General features: G+C 33.2%; 3 protein-coding genes across 16 annotated transcripts in view; 1 reads left to right on the forward strand and 2 right to left on the reverse strand.

Annotated features, from left to right (window-relative positions):
* LOC100740443 (casein kinase I) overlaps positions 1–8,669 on the reverse strand; it is a 60,459-nt gene extending 51,790 nt beyond the window's left edge. For 5 of the 12 annotated variants that reach the window (XM_033324534.1, XM_024372128.2, XM_012393534.3 and 2 more), the window contains exon 1: positions 7,270–8,668. In XM_033324534.1, coding sequence (XP_033180425.1) covers positions 7,270–7,495 — 226 coding nt within the window. In that variant the 5' untranslated portion in view covers positions 7,496–8,668. Of the gene's footprint in view, positions 1–7,269 lie in introns of all 12 variants that reach the window. The other 7 variants (XM_024372129.2, XM_012393536.3, XM_033324533.1 and 4 more) reach the window with 3 other exon arrangements.
* Positions 8,670–8,690: 21 nt separating this feature from the next.
* On the forward strand, positions 8,691–13,134 carry LOC100746042 (centrosomal protein of 120 kDa). Of its 2 annotated transcripts, XM_012393569.3 has the most exons (11): positions 8,691–9,303; positions 9,608–9,755; positions 9,830–10,085; positions 10,156–10,830; positions 10,908–11,209; positions 11,307–11,550; positions 11,607–11,727; positions 11,816–11,919; positions 12,000–12,281; positions 12,345–12,673; positions 12,751–13,134. In XM_012393569.3, exons 1-11 carry the CDS (start codon positions 9,252–9,254, stop codon positions 13,079–13,081), a joined length of 2,844 nt encoding a protein of 947 aa, XP_012248992.1. In that variant the 5' UTR covers positions 8,691–9,251; the 3' UTR covers positions 13,082–13,134. The 2 variants fall into 2 exon arrangements, with proteins under 2 accessions (XP_012248992.1, XP_012248995.1); XM_012393572.3 differs by lacking the exon at positions 10,156–10,830 and having other exon boundaries at positions 12,751–13,081.
* Positions 13,135–13,327: 193 nt separating this feature from the next.
* On the reverse strand, positions 13,328–17,986 carry LOC100740685 (nucleolar protein 6). Of its 2 annotated transcripts, none has more exons than XM_003494722.4 (12): positions 17,788–17,985; positions 17,215–17,664; positions 16,676–17,144; positions 16,320–16,604; positions 15,966–16,239; positions 15,587–15,881; positions 15,281–15,505; positions 14,786–15,220; positions 14,535–14,698; positions 14,213–14,466; positions 13,732–14,141; positions 13,328–13,635 (listed from the first exon to the last, which is right to left on the reverse strand). In XM_003494722.4, exons 1-12 carry the CDS (start codon positions 17,803–17,805, stop codon positions 13,390–13,392), a joined length of 3,525 nt encoding a protein of 1,174 aa, XP_003494770.1. In that variant the 5' UTR covers positions 17,806–17,985; the 3' UTR covers positions 13,328–13,389. The 2 variants fall into 2 exon arrangements, with proteins under 2 accessions (XP_003494770.1, XP_033180422.1); XM_033324531.1 differs by lacking the exon at positions 13,328–13,635 and having other exon boundaries at positions 13,763–13,904; positions 13,983–14,141; positions 17,788–17,986.

A 17,986-nucleotide genomic window follows, 5' to 3' on the forward strand; every position in this document is an offset into this window, starting at 1 on the left:
ACAGGTAACAGTGGAATTAACAAATTTTTGGTTTCGCCAAAAGAATTTTAACGACGACGTGATAATCACAACGGCAAACTTTTTATGGTCACGCGACTGCATCGTGCTTATTAGCTAACTTTGTTCCTGCTCGAATGAAACGGGCAACGAACTAATCTCCGAAGAATACCCGATGGTTCGATGCATCAATGGAAGGCGGAACATGCAATGCTGAATTCAAAGTACGAATCTACGATTAGTATCAATGGGCTAGAGGAAAAGCTGATGGCGTGCTCCTCGGCACGACCATTGCATTAAGATAATGGACGATATCGTTCGTCAACCGTTTGTGATTTAAGTACAACGGAGCGAGATTAATTTCGCAGAAAATGTATTAACACATCCGAGAACCGTATAAGAATTCTAACGCAAAACAAATGACAAGTTGCTGCGATTAAGGCAAAGACGAGGACTTCTGATAATTTCCATTTAGTTTGTATTTATTCCTCTTTTCATTTTCACGTTCCAACGATAACAATATATATTTGTCTTTCACTTGTAAACAAAGTCTAAAGTTAAGAAGAGAAAATTAAAACGGAGATAGAGAAGAACAGCTACACCGAAAAATAGAGCTACTGCCGGTATAAATCGAACGATCGCTATGTGACGGCGCGATTGTTAGACACGTTCGATAATATCGACGGGAAAGGAACGCTTCACACTTCGATGACTTAATCGGACGATGAATGTCCGCGAATAATACCGACGGTATTAATGTACCTTTATCGCTACCTATGAAATCAGTCAAATGTAAAGCAACGCCGACTCCAGACGGTTAACCCGATCGATGCAATTGACGATTTTACGATACTGCAAAATATCTTCTGGTATAATGGCATTATTCAGAACGCTGGAACGAAAAGCCTTTTCAATCGGCCAAGTACATAGATCCTAAGACGAATCGACTAGGGAATCAAGCGGAGACTCGACTTTGCGAACTCGGTATTCGCGTCTGCGAGGACGATGATACTTTCCTCGGGACGTTATTAAGGTCACCGTTTGAATCCGTACAAGACTATAAATTATGGAAGTTCTAAATCACGGATTATTTATATCGGCCACTTGGCCCGTGCACAAATCGATACGAAGTTTCACCAGCGGAAGGGAAACGAATCGGAATGTCAGACCCTGGCAAAAAAGAGCGTCGACGACAAACACACAGGGAACGCGTAGTTACGATGCGTTCGGTAAAGTGCAACCGTCGAACGAGAACGCAACCACGCGACAAACGCTTTAATATTAAGAATGAGTCATACGCCTTAGACAAGCATCGTTTTAAATGCAACCGAACCGAATCGAGCCGAGCCGAACCGAACCGAGCGTACTTATATACTAGCGCTAACTTATCAAAAGATAATGTCGCTAAATCGTTACTATAGCGTGTTTACGAGTTTGATTGATAACAATCAGGATCGCTTTTTTAATGCTTAAATATCGGTAACCAATACGTTCGACGTCATTCTATTATCATATTACCATGCGTGTATAATAGATACTGTAATTGTGGTCGATCATTCATGAATCAACTTTAATTTCTTTGTAAATTACTTACTGGGTTATAAGGCAAAAGCATGTACGTTAATACCGCTTTTGTAAACAGCGGAAAAATACGGAGTGTGATTGAAACGGTGAATGAAGGTCTATTTAAAACCAGCTGCGCTTGCACTTTTTTCAGTCCGTTCAACTAATTTCACGATATAATTTATTCGAAACTCATATCTCGTTTCTCATATTATCAGCTGATCGGTCAGAAAAAAAGGAAAAAGAAGCTACTGATTCCCAAGAGGAGGATCGAATAACGCCAACGAGACGCACAAATGATTTTTTCAAAAGGGAGAACTACTGAAAACCGGAATCTTCGGACAGTAATAACCGCAACAAGAGACCGAGCAAGCAATCGAGTACAAGGCGAGGGACTTGAGGGAACCATCCAGGCAGAAGAACTAAATGGGGAATTCACACGCGGCTGATCTTTCAGGGATGAATCACAGGAAGAGCCTAAAATTTTTCAGCCCCGATAACACTCGCACATTGTGTTCTCGATACAAGATACATATACTTGTGGGACACGTTTCGAAATTACAGCGTTACTCGGGGAAAGGCGCGCTAACAAGAAGCTCATCGTGCGTCCATAGAAAAATAATATCTTCGAATAGGCGACTATTCGCTAATTCGTAACGCCGACGAAGGAACGTTTGCTCTAAACATTCTTGTCTATTCGCGATGTCGCGTCAGCGGTTCTCGAATGCAGGCTTCGACCATTTCACGCGATTACACGGTATGCTTGAATCATACTTTGTAACGAAACCTTACAACGCGCGCTCTATTTTTCCTTTCTTTCCCTCTTCTATTCTCGTAAGAACACGAGCAAAACAATTCCTGAAAATCACCTACTAACTTCTAACGTTGGAGATTCGTAGTTCGAGTCCTTGTCACGAGAAATCTACGATGTTTCGTAACAAACGAATAATATTACTTTAGTTAGTTATGTTAGTTTAACTTATTTAGCGTTAGTCTATATACAGATATGTATAAGTAACGTTATTAAATATTTTATAAACGACAAGAATTTAATTCCCAAATCGAGTGAAAAGACAAGTTTAACGTGAAATTGATCGACAACGTATATCGAATCCTTAAATTGCTCTTGCATAGAGAACGAGAAACGTGACTTATCAAGTTCTTCACCTATGGCCTTCGTATTCAAAAGTGAACTATGAATTTATAGCACGTCGCAAAAGGTGATTTGACTTTGATTGATTTCGAATTGCTTTCTATTGTGCTTTACTCGAATTACTAGAAATTGGAGCCACCGCCTGATCGCGGCAATCCCTTTAATTATAAAAACGACTCGTAAACTGAAATTTCATATTGGAATCTTTGAGAGATATCGAAACAGCGCACGAAACTTAAACGATACGATGGAATTGTAAATTCCATATACATCGAATAACTGTGCACGATACGGCGATAAGGCCAGCGCGAGGGACCACTTCCAGCTGAGCAATAATTCAGCTGATAATGCGTAAACACGTCCTAATGCAACGCAAGAGGAGACGGTTATTTGTCGAAGCGCTTAGTGATTTCCGAAAGACAACAGGAAAAGAGTCACGGAAGACGCCCTTTTGTCTCTGTTCCCTGAACACGTAATATCCCCTTTGAAGTTTCGAGAAGCGTATACTTTGATGACACACACCCTATTCCTTTTGCAATATTTACACAGTTAATATCGTCTAAGTTTTATAGGCGTAAGTCACATCTTTTACAAATCCCATTGAAGAACGACCGGATATTCCTATCGAGACACAATCAGTAAGTAGATCTATTTATCTAAATTACATTTATATCTACCGCAACTCGTGAAAATATTTGAACATTTCCCATAAACTTTGCACGCATCGCATACAACATTTTTATATATATATATATATGTATATGTATATGTATATGTTTAGCAAAAACTTACATTAGTATCTTAAACATATAATAAGTATGAAAGATGACCTCACTGATTATCGATGTTTATTAATATACTAGATAATTGACTGTTTAAATATTTTTCTTACGCCAAATATCTTGCAATTCTTATATTACATTCCCAGATTTGTTTCCAACTTTACCAATATAATCATGATAGTCGGGTCTCGTAAGAGTGCTAATGAAATTTCAAAATGTTTTGTACGATACATATAATAATTTGTACGTATATCATAAAAGATTTCTACAAGTGTTCGAATACTTTTGTGAACTGTCGTATATATTACGATAGTTCATAAAGTACATGTAAGAAAAATAGAAAGTGCACAACGTTCTTATCGATCTGAAACTCTAATCAGAATTGATAGATAGCAAAGAAGCAAAGAAGAGTGCATTTTCGCATGATGAATCACGATTTTAATTATTGTTCGTGCGATCCTATTGGGTTTGAAAGATCCTCGAAGTTCAATATTCCTAATCTCTCAGGTTAGTAGCTTAGAGGTTTACCTAATTCGTTCTCTTTGAAAACACGAAGCTTTGTGCCAACCAGGGCCACGTGTGTTTCCATTAGAGCAAAGGATATTCGATTTGCCCGTAGAATTTGTGGAACACTCAATTCCTTCCACTTTTTAAACACAATCCTCTTTCCAATTCAAAACTAACTCGCCACTCATATACATAACATGTTCTAAAAAAAGATCTATCATTTTGTGACTTTATAACTGATGCAATATTTAGTAGATGAAACAAATGTCTACCCAAGTTCCGTTTCTTTAACACGTTGAATGCCATGGGGGTCACCTATGACCAGCGCATCAAGATTAGTAGAAATACATAATTTGAACAAATGTCAATAGTTATAAATTTGTTATTATTGCCATCGTTACTACAATGGTGAGACGAAATTAATGCAGTATAAAACATATAAGAATAATATTATTTATACATGCAATATAGATCCATTATGTGCGTCCTTCACCAATGGCTGTCGAACATGGGAAAAATCCGCTTTTTCCGTGTCTTATCTTAATGAACGACAACCCTAAGGAACGTTTTGACCTAAAAGATGTTTAATGGCAGTTAAGGGCCTTGACAGTAAAATAAAAGTTACTAAATTTTGTAACAGTTCCTTAGGATTATTGCGGATCCGAATAAGTATGATCGAGGGATGGATTATGGTGTATGGTAGGTTCCAGAACGCGAAGAAACACCATGAAATAATTGATAATCGCAAAAAATAAGTGAATCGAACGAAATTGCACTACAGCGCCGTGAGGGTCACCTCAGTTAAATAAATTCATTAATGATGATTATACACCGTAACATATCTCTTATAGGTAATATTTCAACATTATATGTATCGCATAATAAAAAATTCATCGTGGCGCCACGGCCAAATCTTGTAAAACTGGCGTGGCATTCAACGTTTTAATTGTATCCGTACAAATATAGATTTACATAAACATTCACGATATGTAGAATAATATCAACGTGGACTGCCTCTTTGTATATAATTATTCACGTGAGATCCGAATCAAATCTAATTCTCAAAATTCGTTCGCTATATCATTTGCCAAATGTGTATTTGATCTTCACAAGTGGGTTTCAAATTGCAGAACAAGCAGTCGCAAGTTTGGAAAATCTACTTCGAACTATGTACGTACTTCGACATTTGAACGAGTCGAACGCCTTAGAAATTGCAATCGAATCGCATGAGTCAGAAAGGTATTGGCATTCCGTTGAATTCTTCTAGCAAATTTTAAAAGATCAGATAGAACAGAATTCCTAGAAATTCTATTTTTACGTTTGCGTTCGTCACTGGATAATTAAAACCCATAGCCGTGAAAAAGGATTCTAACGGAGAAGAGGGGATTCGTAGTAAAACGCTCGAACCTATTTGACCTGTATACACATAACTGCATAGGTACATTTCCTTCTCATTTCCCAAAGTACTGATAGAAAATTCAAGATTTAGGTCCTAATTTACTTGAAAGTGCCTCTTCTTTCTTTGTTTCAAGATATTTATAGAAACTACGAATTTGATTCGACCGACCGATTTAATTCAATTGGGTAAATTTTCGTACCTGCTTGCGACGTATTTCAGTCCATCACTAGCGGTAGCTATCATGAATGCGTGCGAAACGAAAGACAATGAGCAAAAAGTTTATACAAGTTGTTGGAGTTGCAAGCATCGCGACGCACAGTTGGCTCGTCGCGAGGTTATACATAAAACATTTGTACCTGGTAAAATTCAATGTTTATCGAAGGAGCTCGTTTAACCCGAGTCACGTGGCGGAATAGCAAACAAATCGACAAGTCGATTGTTTAACTTCGCACCATCGATAATACTCGATATTTTTTTATAGTTAAAAGCGTGCGAAAATGCATATGCGCATGGTGCGTTAATTGGTATGTTAAAGTTCGACCGTTTCGCGGAACGTGCGAGCCGAGCACGTAATAAAATCGTCAGGGAGGCCATGGCGGACATAAACATCTTTATATTCGATGCACACTCTCTTTTAGCATAGATAAAAGATATAAATTTATCGTCGGAGAATTACGTCACGCAGTAAGACCTGAACTTCGGACGATACCGATGCAAGTCGACATTGTCATTGTTGTTAACGCGTTCGCGATAATTTTACGAAAATAAAGTATTGTATGGAAGATGGCAAGTCTGCGCGATTGAGACAAAAATTTGGTGAATTTGCTTTCGAACGTCATATTTCGTATTATGTGTTATTTGTAATTCACACAAGCGGGAATATTTGTGTTTTCGTTGAAATTATCGGTAAGTGTCTAACCTGGACATTCTTGTACAATTAAATTATTACATTATTAACAAAATTTTATAAATCACGAGTTATAAGATTTGATATTGTATTGATAAATTAATAAATTGTTTTGCTTGATGATAATACATTTGACAATAAAGCGAATGGAATTTTAGAAAAAAATTTTATAAATTACAAGATATTCTATTACAAAAGAAAAATCTATCGAGCAAAAGGCCCTTGGTCATACTTTAGTTATAAAAAAACATATTATTACGTTAGAGACTCTGAATGTGTTACTGAAGTAAACAAAATGGAAGATACACGGAAAATGACGTAATAAGGGAAGAAAGCAAATCTATGTCTATATATTTTTTAAAAAAAATGATCATTAAGAAGTCCTGAAAAATGTACCTCTGTAACTTTATAAAACTTGTGTGAAAAATTGCAAATTGGACAGTTTAACCGCTGCAAAATAATTCTAGTATTAATTTAAACGATGGCTTTGCACTCGTGGTGTACGCGATTTTTCGAGAACGTAAATATCGAAAAGATAGAAAGAATACGCGGCGATAGTGCACCGAACAGGATGAAAGATCTCGCGGGCGAGTCGAAGCGAGATCAGCTGAAACGAATTCCATTAAGATCGATCGGAATGAAATGTTGCTTCAAGGTTCCGTTCATTCCCGTAACGCGAACCGCTCCGGAAAGGTTAGGAAGGATTTCTTTCTTGCTTACTAACGACAGCACACGGGGTGTTCTTTTACGTGGCTCCATTTTGTTCGATACCATTGAAAAAGTCACTTTCACGCGCGAATATTATCATTGACGGAGACGAACGTTTTAACATGACGTGTATTATTTATGATCATATATGTAGAACGTACATCGAAAAATAAACGAAAAAAAATACATATAGAAAGATATGTAATAATAAAGAATATAAAAAAAGAAGAAAGGAAAAGACAATCAAACTCACCGAGTCGAAGTTCTCCAAAGTTGCCAGATCCAATTTTCTTGCCGACACGGAAGTTGGGACCGACCATGAGTACATTAGAGGAGGAGGTGACACTATACCTTGAGGAATACGCGTTGAATCTGGTAGCATTACCGCTACCACGAGAGATCCTCTTGGTCGTTTCCTGTTCGCGTTCAGAGCTACGCGCGAGCTGTAGCTGTGTGTCTCTACCGTCTCTTTTCTGCATGGTGCGAGTGTCCTCTGTCGTGGCAGAGTAATCTGCGACAGTCTGTTTAAACGTGACAGAAAAGGTCGATTGTACGGTAAAAAAAAAAACGTTGCCGATGTTAGTCTTGTATTAGTCGAATTAATTATATAAACGATGCACGGCGTTTAATCGTCGGGGATCGATCCCCATTCTTGACATATTTTCTTCTTTGGTCGTCCCGTTGGATGGCCGCCGATGGAAAATAATAACTCCCAGCGGTTTCCTAAGGAGGAATACACACACGCACGCACACACAAAAGCACACACCGCGTACACGACGCGAGTCGCAGGTGTCACGGTTCGTCGGTCGATGCCTTCAGGGGATCAATCCCCATGCTATCCTAACCTCGAAACGGATTTCGAGAAATGTTTACACTTAAAGACGTAATGAAGAGGGCAGACGAGGAGAACACACACGCGCAAAATACACAACAGCTTTCTATCTCTCTTTCTTTCCTTTTTCTCCCTTCTTCTATCTCTTTCTAAGCGGCTAGTGGTTATCACAGACGGGAGCGAGTGTTCGTCGTGTCGAGGACCCTGGACGATTCCATACCAATTTCGACCTGCCTCTCTTGCCCGGCCGGCCGGGGGGAATAGTCAACGATAAATATCGCGTCTCAGTCAATACGGCGTGCATCGCCGTGACTGTTCTGTCGCACGGGAATACACTCGGAAACCTCCTCCATTACAAACGGCCCTGCCGCGTGCGATCGTGATCGTACTCAATCGTGGCCCGATAGTACCGCGGCCTCACCACCACAGACTCAATTCTGCAGTTAGATTTGGGAGCGCCGCCGAAGCGGCTCTGAACTCTTTTATAGTGACACGCACACTAGCACATGCACTTTGCGAGCTTCGTATGTTCCTTCCTTCTTGCCGAAGGAAAAATCCGCAGCCGTGTCACCAGTATGCCCGATCGGCTATTATATGCCCACACACAAGCCCCGTATTAACTGCAGTCCCCTCCGCAGTCCTTTCGCTCCCCAGGCCTTCCAACAAACTTTTATTTCGAAACTGGTTATACGAATACAATTTATATCCCTACGCTCTACCGTCCACCGATTACACGCACGCTATTTGAAAGACCTGTCGAACGCGGACAAACGATCGCGGACAAGCTTACGCTCCTGTCTCTCGCGCTCGACTCGACATAGGTGAGATTTGTTACGAGGCTGACAGTGTTGCCAACTTGAAACGAAATAACGCCGCGTTCCCAACAGTATCGACGCCGACGCCCTCTTTTCCAAACTATCTCCATTCTTATACGTCGATAATTTTTTAGCTTTTTCTTTACATCTTGCAACTCTTTCACGATTATGACTAATTTTTCTATGTTATGTATTTTTCTGTATGATTTTGATAAAACAAATTAAAAATTAATATTTAGTCGGTGTTCAATTTTGTTACCAGACCAATTTGGGCGACTAATTATTTATCTATATTCATATTCAGTGATACTCATATGGCGTTTATTTGAATTTTCAAATAAATTTAAGAGAGTTTTAGCGAATCTAATTTTATGAAGATTTCAATGTTATTAATTGTGTAAATAATACATATAGTCCTGTGTAATTTATAAGCCGTCCGTGAAACATTGACATGATAAATAAAATGTTATGCCATTAAATACCTACGTATCCATAGTAACCAATTCGAATTTTACGGATTCCATTAATTTTCATTAAATATTTGCTCACTTTATACTAATTATTTTTATTTATTATATTATGATGCAATGGAGGAATTAGCAAATTCTGATGTTCGAGTTGTACTGAATATAAAAGAAGGTAAATCAACAAGGATTACTTGTTAACCTTTTATTTATAAAATCTTTCTTGTGCGAAATAATGTAACATAAAATAATATACAAATATAGTAGAAAAACTAATTGTTTAATATATTTACTTAAGAATGACTTGTAGTGGATAAAATTCTATAATTTCGCATTATATATCTGCTTTTTTAATATTAATAAATGTATTTCTCTCTGAATTTCAACTTTGTTTTAATTTCAATAATTCCATGATATGACCTAAGCATGTTGCTTAATAAAAGTTAGAAGAACTTAACGTTTAATGTTAATAATCTTAGGTAAAGGTTTTGAACAAATTCTGCTACCTACATTAATTGTTGCAACTCTAAATGGACATTCCTTGGAAACTGATATAATAGAGCCAAATTCAAATCCTGAATATGATCATGATTTAGTTTGGGAAGTAGATAAAAACAGACTACGAAAGTATGTATCATATATGATGTTTATTACAAAATACTTTGTAATGTTTGTTATTAAAACAATTTTTAACTTTATAGGATGAGGTCAGGACAAGTTCCATTAAAAATAGAATGCTTTGCTGTTAAAAGTAATAATATCAAAGAAAAATTAGGGTATCTTCTACTTAGTTTAAGATCTGCCCAAGTTTTTGCTAAAAGTGGTATTGATAATGTAAAAGCTAATTGGCATAAACTATTAGGATTAAAAAGTGAACTCAAAATACATAAACCTGAGTTACTTCTTGCTTTAAGTATCCACGATCTAGAAGCTACATCAGTAAATGCTCAATTAGAGGTAAATCATTTGTTACTTTTAAATAAATGCTTAATAATGATAATACAAAAATTATGGTATGAAATTACAGTTAAAAAATTTGGAAGAATGTCAGCAAGCAAATGTTCAATTTAATAAAGTAACACCAATTTTGTTACGTGATGAACGTCTTATACAATTAGGTCCATTAGATATTTGTCATGAATTCTTTTTAATGAATATCACTGCTATATCTGCAGCATATGTAGATTCTTTGCTACCAATGAGATATTATACAGATATGAAAAACAATTTATATTTTTGGTGTAAGATATTAGAAAATGATGTATATTTTAATCAAAGTAAAAAAGAGTATGGAGATATTTGGACACTTAATGAAAAAATTGTTATAAGGATCAGAAGTTCATTAAAAGTTTTCAAAGAATATTTACAACTAAAGCCATTTCTGTTTATATATTTAAAATATAAAGATCATATATTAGGTCAATCGGAAGTAAATTTGCAACCATTAATCCCTACTGATAATATTGAAGAATTTCTTAAAATCACTGAAAATAATAGTAGTATTTTAAATCAGCGGTGTTGTTTATGTAAAGCAGATTTCAATGAAAATAATAAAGTAGAATGTAGAGACTCGTATCTCGATTTACAGCTAAAATTGCAATATGTAGGTAAAACAAGTGTAGCAATGGATACTTCAAATGTAATGATCAATGATTTCATCACTCCTAATTCTGTGGAATTAAAGAATATCTTAAGACAAGTAGTAAGCTTTGTTTGGAATAGATGGTAAAGTAGCAACATTTAGAACTAATATTCATTGTATTTAATTGTAATTTTCAGAATTATAGTGAAATAGATTGTCATAGAAATCCTGCTGGAGATTTTAGAAAATATGGAATTCAAATGTTCAATCCCCCAAATGGATGCAATAATATAAATAAACACACTTTAAATTCTGATCTTGTAAGAGATCAACTTGTTAAGGCTACTTATTCACATTCAGTTGACACACTGCTGTGTCAGTCTAATATTGATAATTCCTCTAAAAGTGTAGAGGCTTATCACTGTTATTATTTAAATATTTTGTTAATAGCAATAAAGGCAATATCTTCAAAATTAATTATTCCAAATATGGAAATTCGGTACTAATTACTAATTACTAATGTAACAGTTAAAATTAATATTTTATACTATGAAGGGGATTTTTTTATTTAAATATATATCTTTTCTTTAATATAGGTTCCATCATCCAAAAACTGAAGTTACTTCTGCATTTCATCCAAAAATACTAGCTTCATTAGGAGAAAAAGTAAAATTACAAAATATAGGGTGCAAATTACAATTTATATCAGCAACAGATGAAATTAAACAATTATTGCTAAATTTCCCACCAAAAATTAGTATATATAAAGTGGAAGGAAGTACTAAGACTTGTATATCTGAAAGTAAAATTAATACAAAAGAATTATTTTGTCAAAATAAGGTAATATATTAGAAATTATATTTTACGCTTACATACAGCAAATAAATGTATTTTAGATGGAGTACCAATACAATATACCATTGTATGATATAGAACATAATAATATTGGCAACTTGGATGTTATGCTAAATTTACAAGATTATGGTCCATATTATAAGATTAAAAAAACCATTCCTAGTAAGTCTTTAATGTACATGATTTTTTATTCATTTGTTTCATCTATGCATGAGGATATAACATTACAAAATATTTGGTTTGGAATTAGATGAAAACTTAGGGCCACCAATCTTAGATGATAGTTTAGCATATAAAATAGTGGATGAGTTAGAGACTTGGAAAGAACGACAGATGGAAATATTTAAAGTTGAGGTAAAATTACATCTAACTATAGAAAAGAAGGTACTTTTATTTTAGATATATATGATCTATCATTCATTTTTATAATTTAGTTAAAAAGGAAGGAAGATCGTCATTTAAATTTACTAAGTCAAGAATGGCAAAAACATAGAGAAAATTTAGAAACAAAACTTGCGTGTAGCGTTGAACAATGTAAAATGCTAGCAAATAGTTTAAATAATGCTACAGAAGACTTAAGAACACGAAGATTGAAAAGCCTCGAAAAAGAAACTAGGTTAATTAAAGCAAATGAAGATTTGCAATGGAGATATGATACAAAATTACACGAGCTTAAAGAGTCATTTCAAATGGTTCAAGAAGAACTTATGACAAAGGTTTATAAACACACTTGCGCCCTTATAAATAAGAATTAAATTATACAATCTTAATATTTTTAGATTGATGCTCTTGAAAAGAGGAAAACAGCTTTAGAAACACAAACTGAACAATTAAGTACTGAAAATGAAAAATTACAATTGCTTGTATCAAAACAGTCTGAAGAATTGGAAACTTATCAAAAAGGTTCTTTGACGCAGGATCAAACAGCAAATTTATTGCAAGAGTTAAAGACACTTGAAAAAAAATTACAAAATGCACAGGAAAGTAAATCTTTTTTCAAAGAACAATGGGCAAAAGCAGTTCGTGAGATACATCGTATGAAAATGGAACATCAACAAGCTATACAAGTCCAAATTAAAAATAGTAAAGAAGAATTACAAAACTTAGAGTATGTGCAATATGTATATTGGTACAACATGAGTGACATTTAATATGTTCTAAAAATATCTTATTTTTTTTCTTTAGCCTAGAAGAAATATTATCTGCAGATTCTACTGCCTTGACAAATGATCAAATATTGTTAAATGAAATTCAGAAAGAAATTGATGTAATCAAGCCAAAAGCATATCTCATTGAAAAAGACGTTTATTCTCAAGTATTTACACCAAATTCTGTAGGCTCTAAAATTTCGCAAAATGCTAATAAAGGCATATTAAAAAGATCAGATGAACAGGATGAAAGATTGCAAGCATTAGTTGAAGAACGTGATTCCCTTTTAAAAACAGGGAGTTATACAATTGACGATACAGTTATTATGAAATTAAATAATGAAATCAGATCTTTAATGATGAAGTAATTCTTTTATATAAACTATACCTTAAAATATTTCAATATCATAGTACAATATAAAATACTTTATAATCATTTTTATATGTATATATATACACATATATATTTATTGAAATAAATGTATTTTATATAATTGGTTTTTATCTATATTCATATTTAATTATGGTTTCATAATTAAATTATTTTGTACGCAAAATAGTTATTTTTATACAAGATAAGAAAGTTGATACTAGAAAATTATATCATAAAACAATAATATAAATAACAAAGTTTTACTTTAAAATGTATATTACAATTTATTTATACTAGAAGAAATCAAGTTAAAGAAAACTTTTTAGATCGAACATCTATCGCTTCTACAAGACCCTTTCCAAGAACATAAAAATCTTGTATGATTGCCGAAATATTTAAAGCTAGTTCATTATTATTATTACATTTTCTGCCACTTATATTTGAAACCTTGAGATCCTTAATTTCTAGCGCAGAGGGTCTCAATAAAACTCCAATTACTGTGCCACCATAGGTATCATGGAAAAATAAGGCAAATTCATCATAACCATTCTAAAAAAAAAATATGAAAAGAAAAATATTGATGATTAAAAAATCAAACTATATAATAAATATTAATATTATATGAAATATCACTTAAAAACTTACCCTAAGATCTTCTAGAAAATGTTGTACAGGATCAAAACCTACAATTGGTACCTTTTGGGCTGAATGATGTTTATATGGGTGCCATTCAACAATTGGACATGCATCATCAACATCAATTGCTTGTAACCTTCTAGGTACCATACACGGTTTTAGGTAAATCAAACAATCATATTCTGTAAGTGGTGGCCTAAATAAGGGCTTGAAATCTAACAGAACTTTTGTAAAATATTGTTGTTCATATAACTTTATACATTGTCTAGCCAGCATGGTAATACGATTTAAAATTAGAGTAGATGGTGCTTTTTTAGTCCATAATGATCTCTGATGATCATAAGGAGTAGAGATAAATAGTGGTGGTAAAGAATCACGAGATGATCCAAAAAGCGTTTCCACGGCAATTATTTCGTCTTCTATATTTAAAAATGATATTATAAGCAGGGATAATACATTGACAATTTTTAGTATCAAAATAAGTACTTACTAGACATTTCATTGTTGAAATTTACTATAACAGGATCTGTATTCCAATGACCCCTTGCAAAACTTTCTAAGAGTCTCAAGAATGCTATTTGAGGCATTTGAGGAGGTCTGTATGGTGCAGGTATTAAATACATTGAAGCTACAAGTAGTTCAACTACTATATCTGGCATATGAGAATTATCTAATAGCTGAGCGGATAACCAACGTTTTGCCAAACAACATGCGAGTCCAAAGGATGGTTGTTGATTATGTAAGCTACCATATAAATAATATCATATTACTAAATTAAAGCATAATAATTTTTTAAGATAAATTAACCTTACCCATGTAAAGCACTAGTTAGCTTTGGTAATTCAAATAGCTTATTTTCTAATTCGATTGATTTTTCGTTATCTTTATATTGTATAACTCCATTCTCAGTTATTTGCTGTTTCAAGCAACTAACTTCTTTTGAATGTGCCACTCTTAACCGAAACACAAATCCATCCTAACAGAAAATGACTACTTTTTAATGAATCATCTATGTTTAATATTACTTTTCTTTGTTGAAGAAATAATATTTAAAAATAATAACCTTATATACATTGATATGTGAAAAGTTTGCTTCTGTCGTTAACTTATATTGTTTTCTGAGGCATTCTGCAATTTGTATGTGAAAAGCGGCTTTTGTATTTCTAAGAGCTTCTAACTCATCTGGCCACTTTCCACTAGTTGATAATTGCAAGCTCACATCAAGTGGACAAACATATTTAGGTGCTGCAGTTATATTTCTTGATAGTGTCAAACCCTTTTTAGATTTCTTAATAAGTTGATTATCAGGTTGATAAACCGTTGCAAGTGGTGGGAAAACATCCGTATATCGAAAAACTGCGCTAGATCCTTGTACCCCATGTATTGATAAGGGAATGTCTGTAAGAGACATTAAATCTTTCTCAAGTTGATTGAATACGTTTATTGCTCTCAGTGCTGCTTCTTCTCCCGTTCCATAAGCGAAATGCGTTATTTTTACCTAAATGAAACAAAATATTTAATATATTTTTATAAATAAAAATGTACTGAAAATGATTACCTTTTGCAATTGTAAAAGTTCTTCCATTTCACTCGCAATATATATAAATTTTTTTTTAAGTATACCTAATTTTTTTCTTAGTAAAAATGTTACGATTTTTTTACATATTAATCTTTTTCCTGATAATGTTTTGCCTTTCGACCAAACTACTGCTTCTCGAGTAGTTCCATCTTGAAATCGCCGTAACTCTGATTTTTCACCCCAAAAATTTCTAAATTCAATGGCCTAGAATATGAAACTTATTATATCATACACACATAGAAAAAGAAGTGATAATATCCATTAATATTTAAAAAGCTTACATACTTCTGGTAAATTTGCTTCAGGTCCTTTGTCAACAATATTAAAACAATACTCTGGGTTTAATTCTAACCCAATAAAAATCTTCCCAATATTATCACGATTATTCTCTGTACATTCCCATTCTGAACTTTCATTTGGTAATACACAAATTTGATGTACTCTATTTGCCAGTCCTTCTTTAAGAGTATTACAAAGAATTTTTATTGCTTGGGCTCGATAATTGGGACCATAATCTAGTTTATCTTTATCACTTGAATTAACATTTACTAGATTTCTTAACATATTAGCATCTTTAAACCTATATATTTTTTTAACTTTGTTTGTTAATTAATATTGTTTAATTAATCAATTACATATTTTGATAAGCTGTAAAAATAATTACCATATAAAATGATCAAATGCCATATAAAATGGTACTTTTCTCATGAAAAGTGATTGAAAACTGTTTGCATGTGCATTGTCCAAATGATTTAAGGAAAGTTCTGCTTCTTTTTGTACCCATCTATATGTAGCTTTAGACAAATCTGTAGTAATATTGTAATAACCAGTGCTATCCAAAAATACACAATCATAATACTCATGATATTTCAAAATTCTATCTTTACTCTCTTCATTTTGATTCATACTTACTCCAGATTCACACCAATCAATGTGTACTGATAAAATAAGTGATGTCAGTTAATAACAATAAAAGTATCAAACCTATCAATATTTATACTTAAAGAATGTTACATACTTAAATAATTCCACACATTTCTGACTATTTGATAACTGCTCATAAATGTGTTTAACTTTTTTATGGATAACAAATATAGAATAAGCATTGTTATGATATGTCCATTAAAAGCTGCATAGCCTTTTAATAATTCACGTTGAGTTAACCATATTTTCAATAAAATAATGCCATCTCTTATATTTGGATATTCTCTTATTACTTTCATATTCTCTGCATGTATTTTTATAATTAAATCATGAAGAATTATTGAATTATAATGTGGTGTTGGCACAAAATTCTCTGCAACTATAATTATAAAAATATGATTATTGTACAGTATAAGTAAAAAAAGTAAGAAAAGAAAATCAGAAACATACTATTTTTGGTCTCTCCAAAAAACCATTGAGGTCTAACATTATTCTTTTCTGGTAAAAATCTACTTAGTCTAAAACTTCCTTCTTGAGCTGATATATGTATCAATACATTAATTTTGGTACCTAATTTTCCACTTGGTACAATTTTTAAAACTGGCTTTAAAGTGTCATTCATAAATCTCTTGCTTTCTGCAATATCATCAGCAATATTAGATGCTATGTATGCTAAATATATCATTTTCTTTTTTATATATCTGTAGTTTAGGTAATCTTGTTTTTGGAACATCTTGGCAGGCATTTCAATCATTATATCTACAGAGATATTTGAACCAACTGCAGCTTCTAATGCATAAGATCCTATAATAGAAATATCTGTTGGCTTAAGAAATTTAAAGATTCCTTTTGCTACTTTTGGTACATTAAGCTTTGAAATATGCATGTTCAATTTTTTTCCTAGTTCCTCATCTGAAAGCTACAAATATAAATTATAAATTACATAAAAGCTCTATTTCAAAGTTTTCTGGTTAAATAGATCTACATACTTCATATTCTTCTGTTTCCTTTATGGATTCAATAGTCCCTTTAAACTTTTTAAACCAAATATCAAACAAATTTTTATATTTATCCTTAAGTCTAACTGCATTTAACATTTCGTCTATTTGTAGTCTAAATAAATTGGAATGAAATAAATTTTCTGTCTCCCTAAGTTGATTTAGTTCTTCAGCAGTTGGTGGTTTATATAAATCATTGTCTAATTTTCTTTTCTTTTTCAATAAAATGTCTGCAGAATCATTGGTAACCTTCGTTCTTTTTCTGCCAGATACCAAGAGAAGATTTCCGCCTTTATTAATATCTTTGATCTCTTCCACTTCTTCATTTTCTTCACTTTCTTCATTTTCATAGTCTTTGTCTTCATCAATTTCATCGTTAGAATGATGATCATTTTCAAACGCCAAATTGCCAGAATGATTTAAAAAATCATTTATATTTGCCTAAGATACATAAGTTTATATATTTTATTCAGTTGCTTAATGTTCTTGAAATGTTATGACGTTAAATGTATATATATTTTAGGTTATATGGATATTGCTACATTTCTTTTCATAAATACTTACCTTGTAAGGCATTTTCATGTTTATATTCCACTTTTTTAATAACTGTTATTGCAATATAATGTATAATATAATATTATTATAATATAAAAGATTAATCCAAAATGTTTAAGAAAATATTTCGCTCACTTGGTAGTTTCAAACCTCGTTGGTCCACGTGAGTGGATTTACTTTCGTTACTATTAGCACCATCTTTGATTCA

This window comes from Bombus impatiens, unplaced genomic scaffold, assembly GCF_000188095.3.
Source record: "Bombus impatiens unplaced genomic scaffold, BIMP_2.2 scf_3474, whole genome shotgun sequence".
Taxonomy (NCBI): domain Eukaryota; kingdom Metazoa; phylum Arthropoda; class Insecta; order Hymenoptera; family Apidae; genus Bombus; species Bombus impatiens.

Bases quoted from the DNA above. Each gene is read 5' to 3' on its own strand.
- LOC100746042 (XM_012393569.3), top strand. From the start codon at position 9,252: ATGGAGGAATTAGCAAATTCTGATGTTCGAGTTGTACTGAATATAAAA. The intron at 9,304-9,607 runs GTAAATCAACAA...TAATAATCTTAG, and splicing joins TGTACTGAATATAAAAGAAG to GTAAAGGTTTTGAACAAATT. The intron at 11,920-11,999 runs GTAAAATTACAT...TTTATAATTTAG, and splicing joins TGGAAATATTTAAAGTTGAG to TTAAAAAGGAAGGAAGATCG.
- LOC100740685 (XM_003494722.4), bottom strand. The intron at 16,605-16,675 runs GTATGTTTCTGA...TTATAATTATAG, and splicing joins TTTTGGAGAGACCAAAAATA to TTGCAGAGAATTTTGTGCCA. The intron at 14,142-14,212 runs GTAAGTACTTAT...TTTTAAATATAG, and splicing joins TTTCAACAATGAAATGTCTA to AAGACGAAATAATTGCCGTG.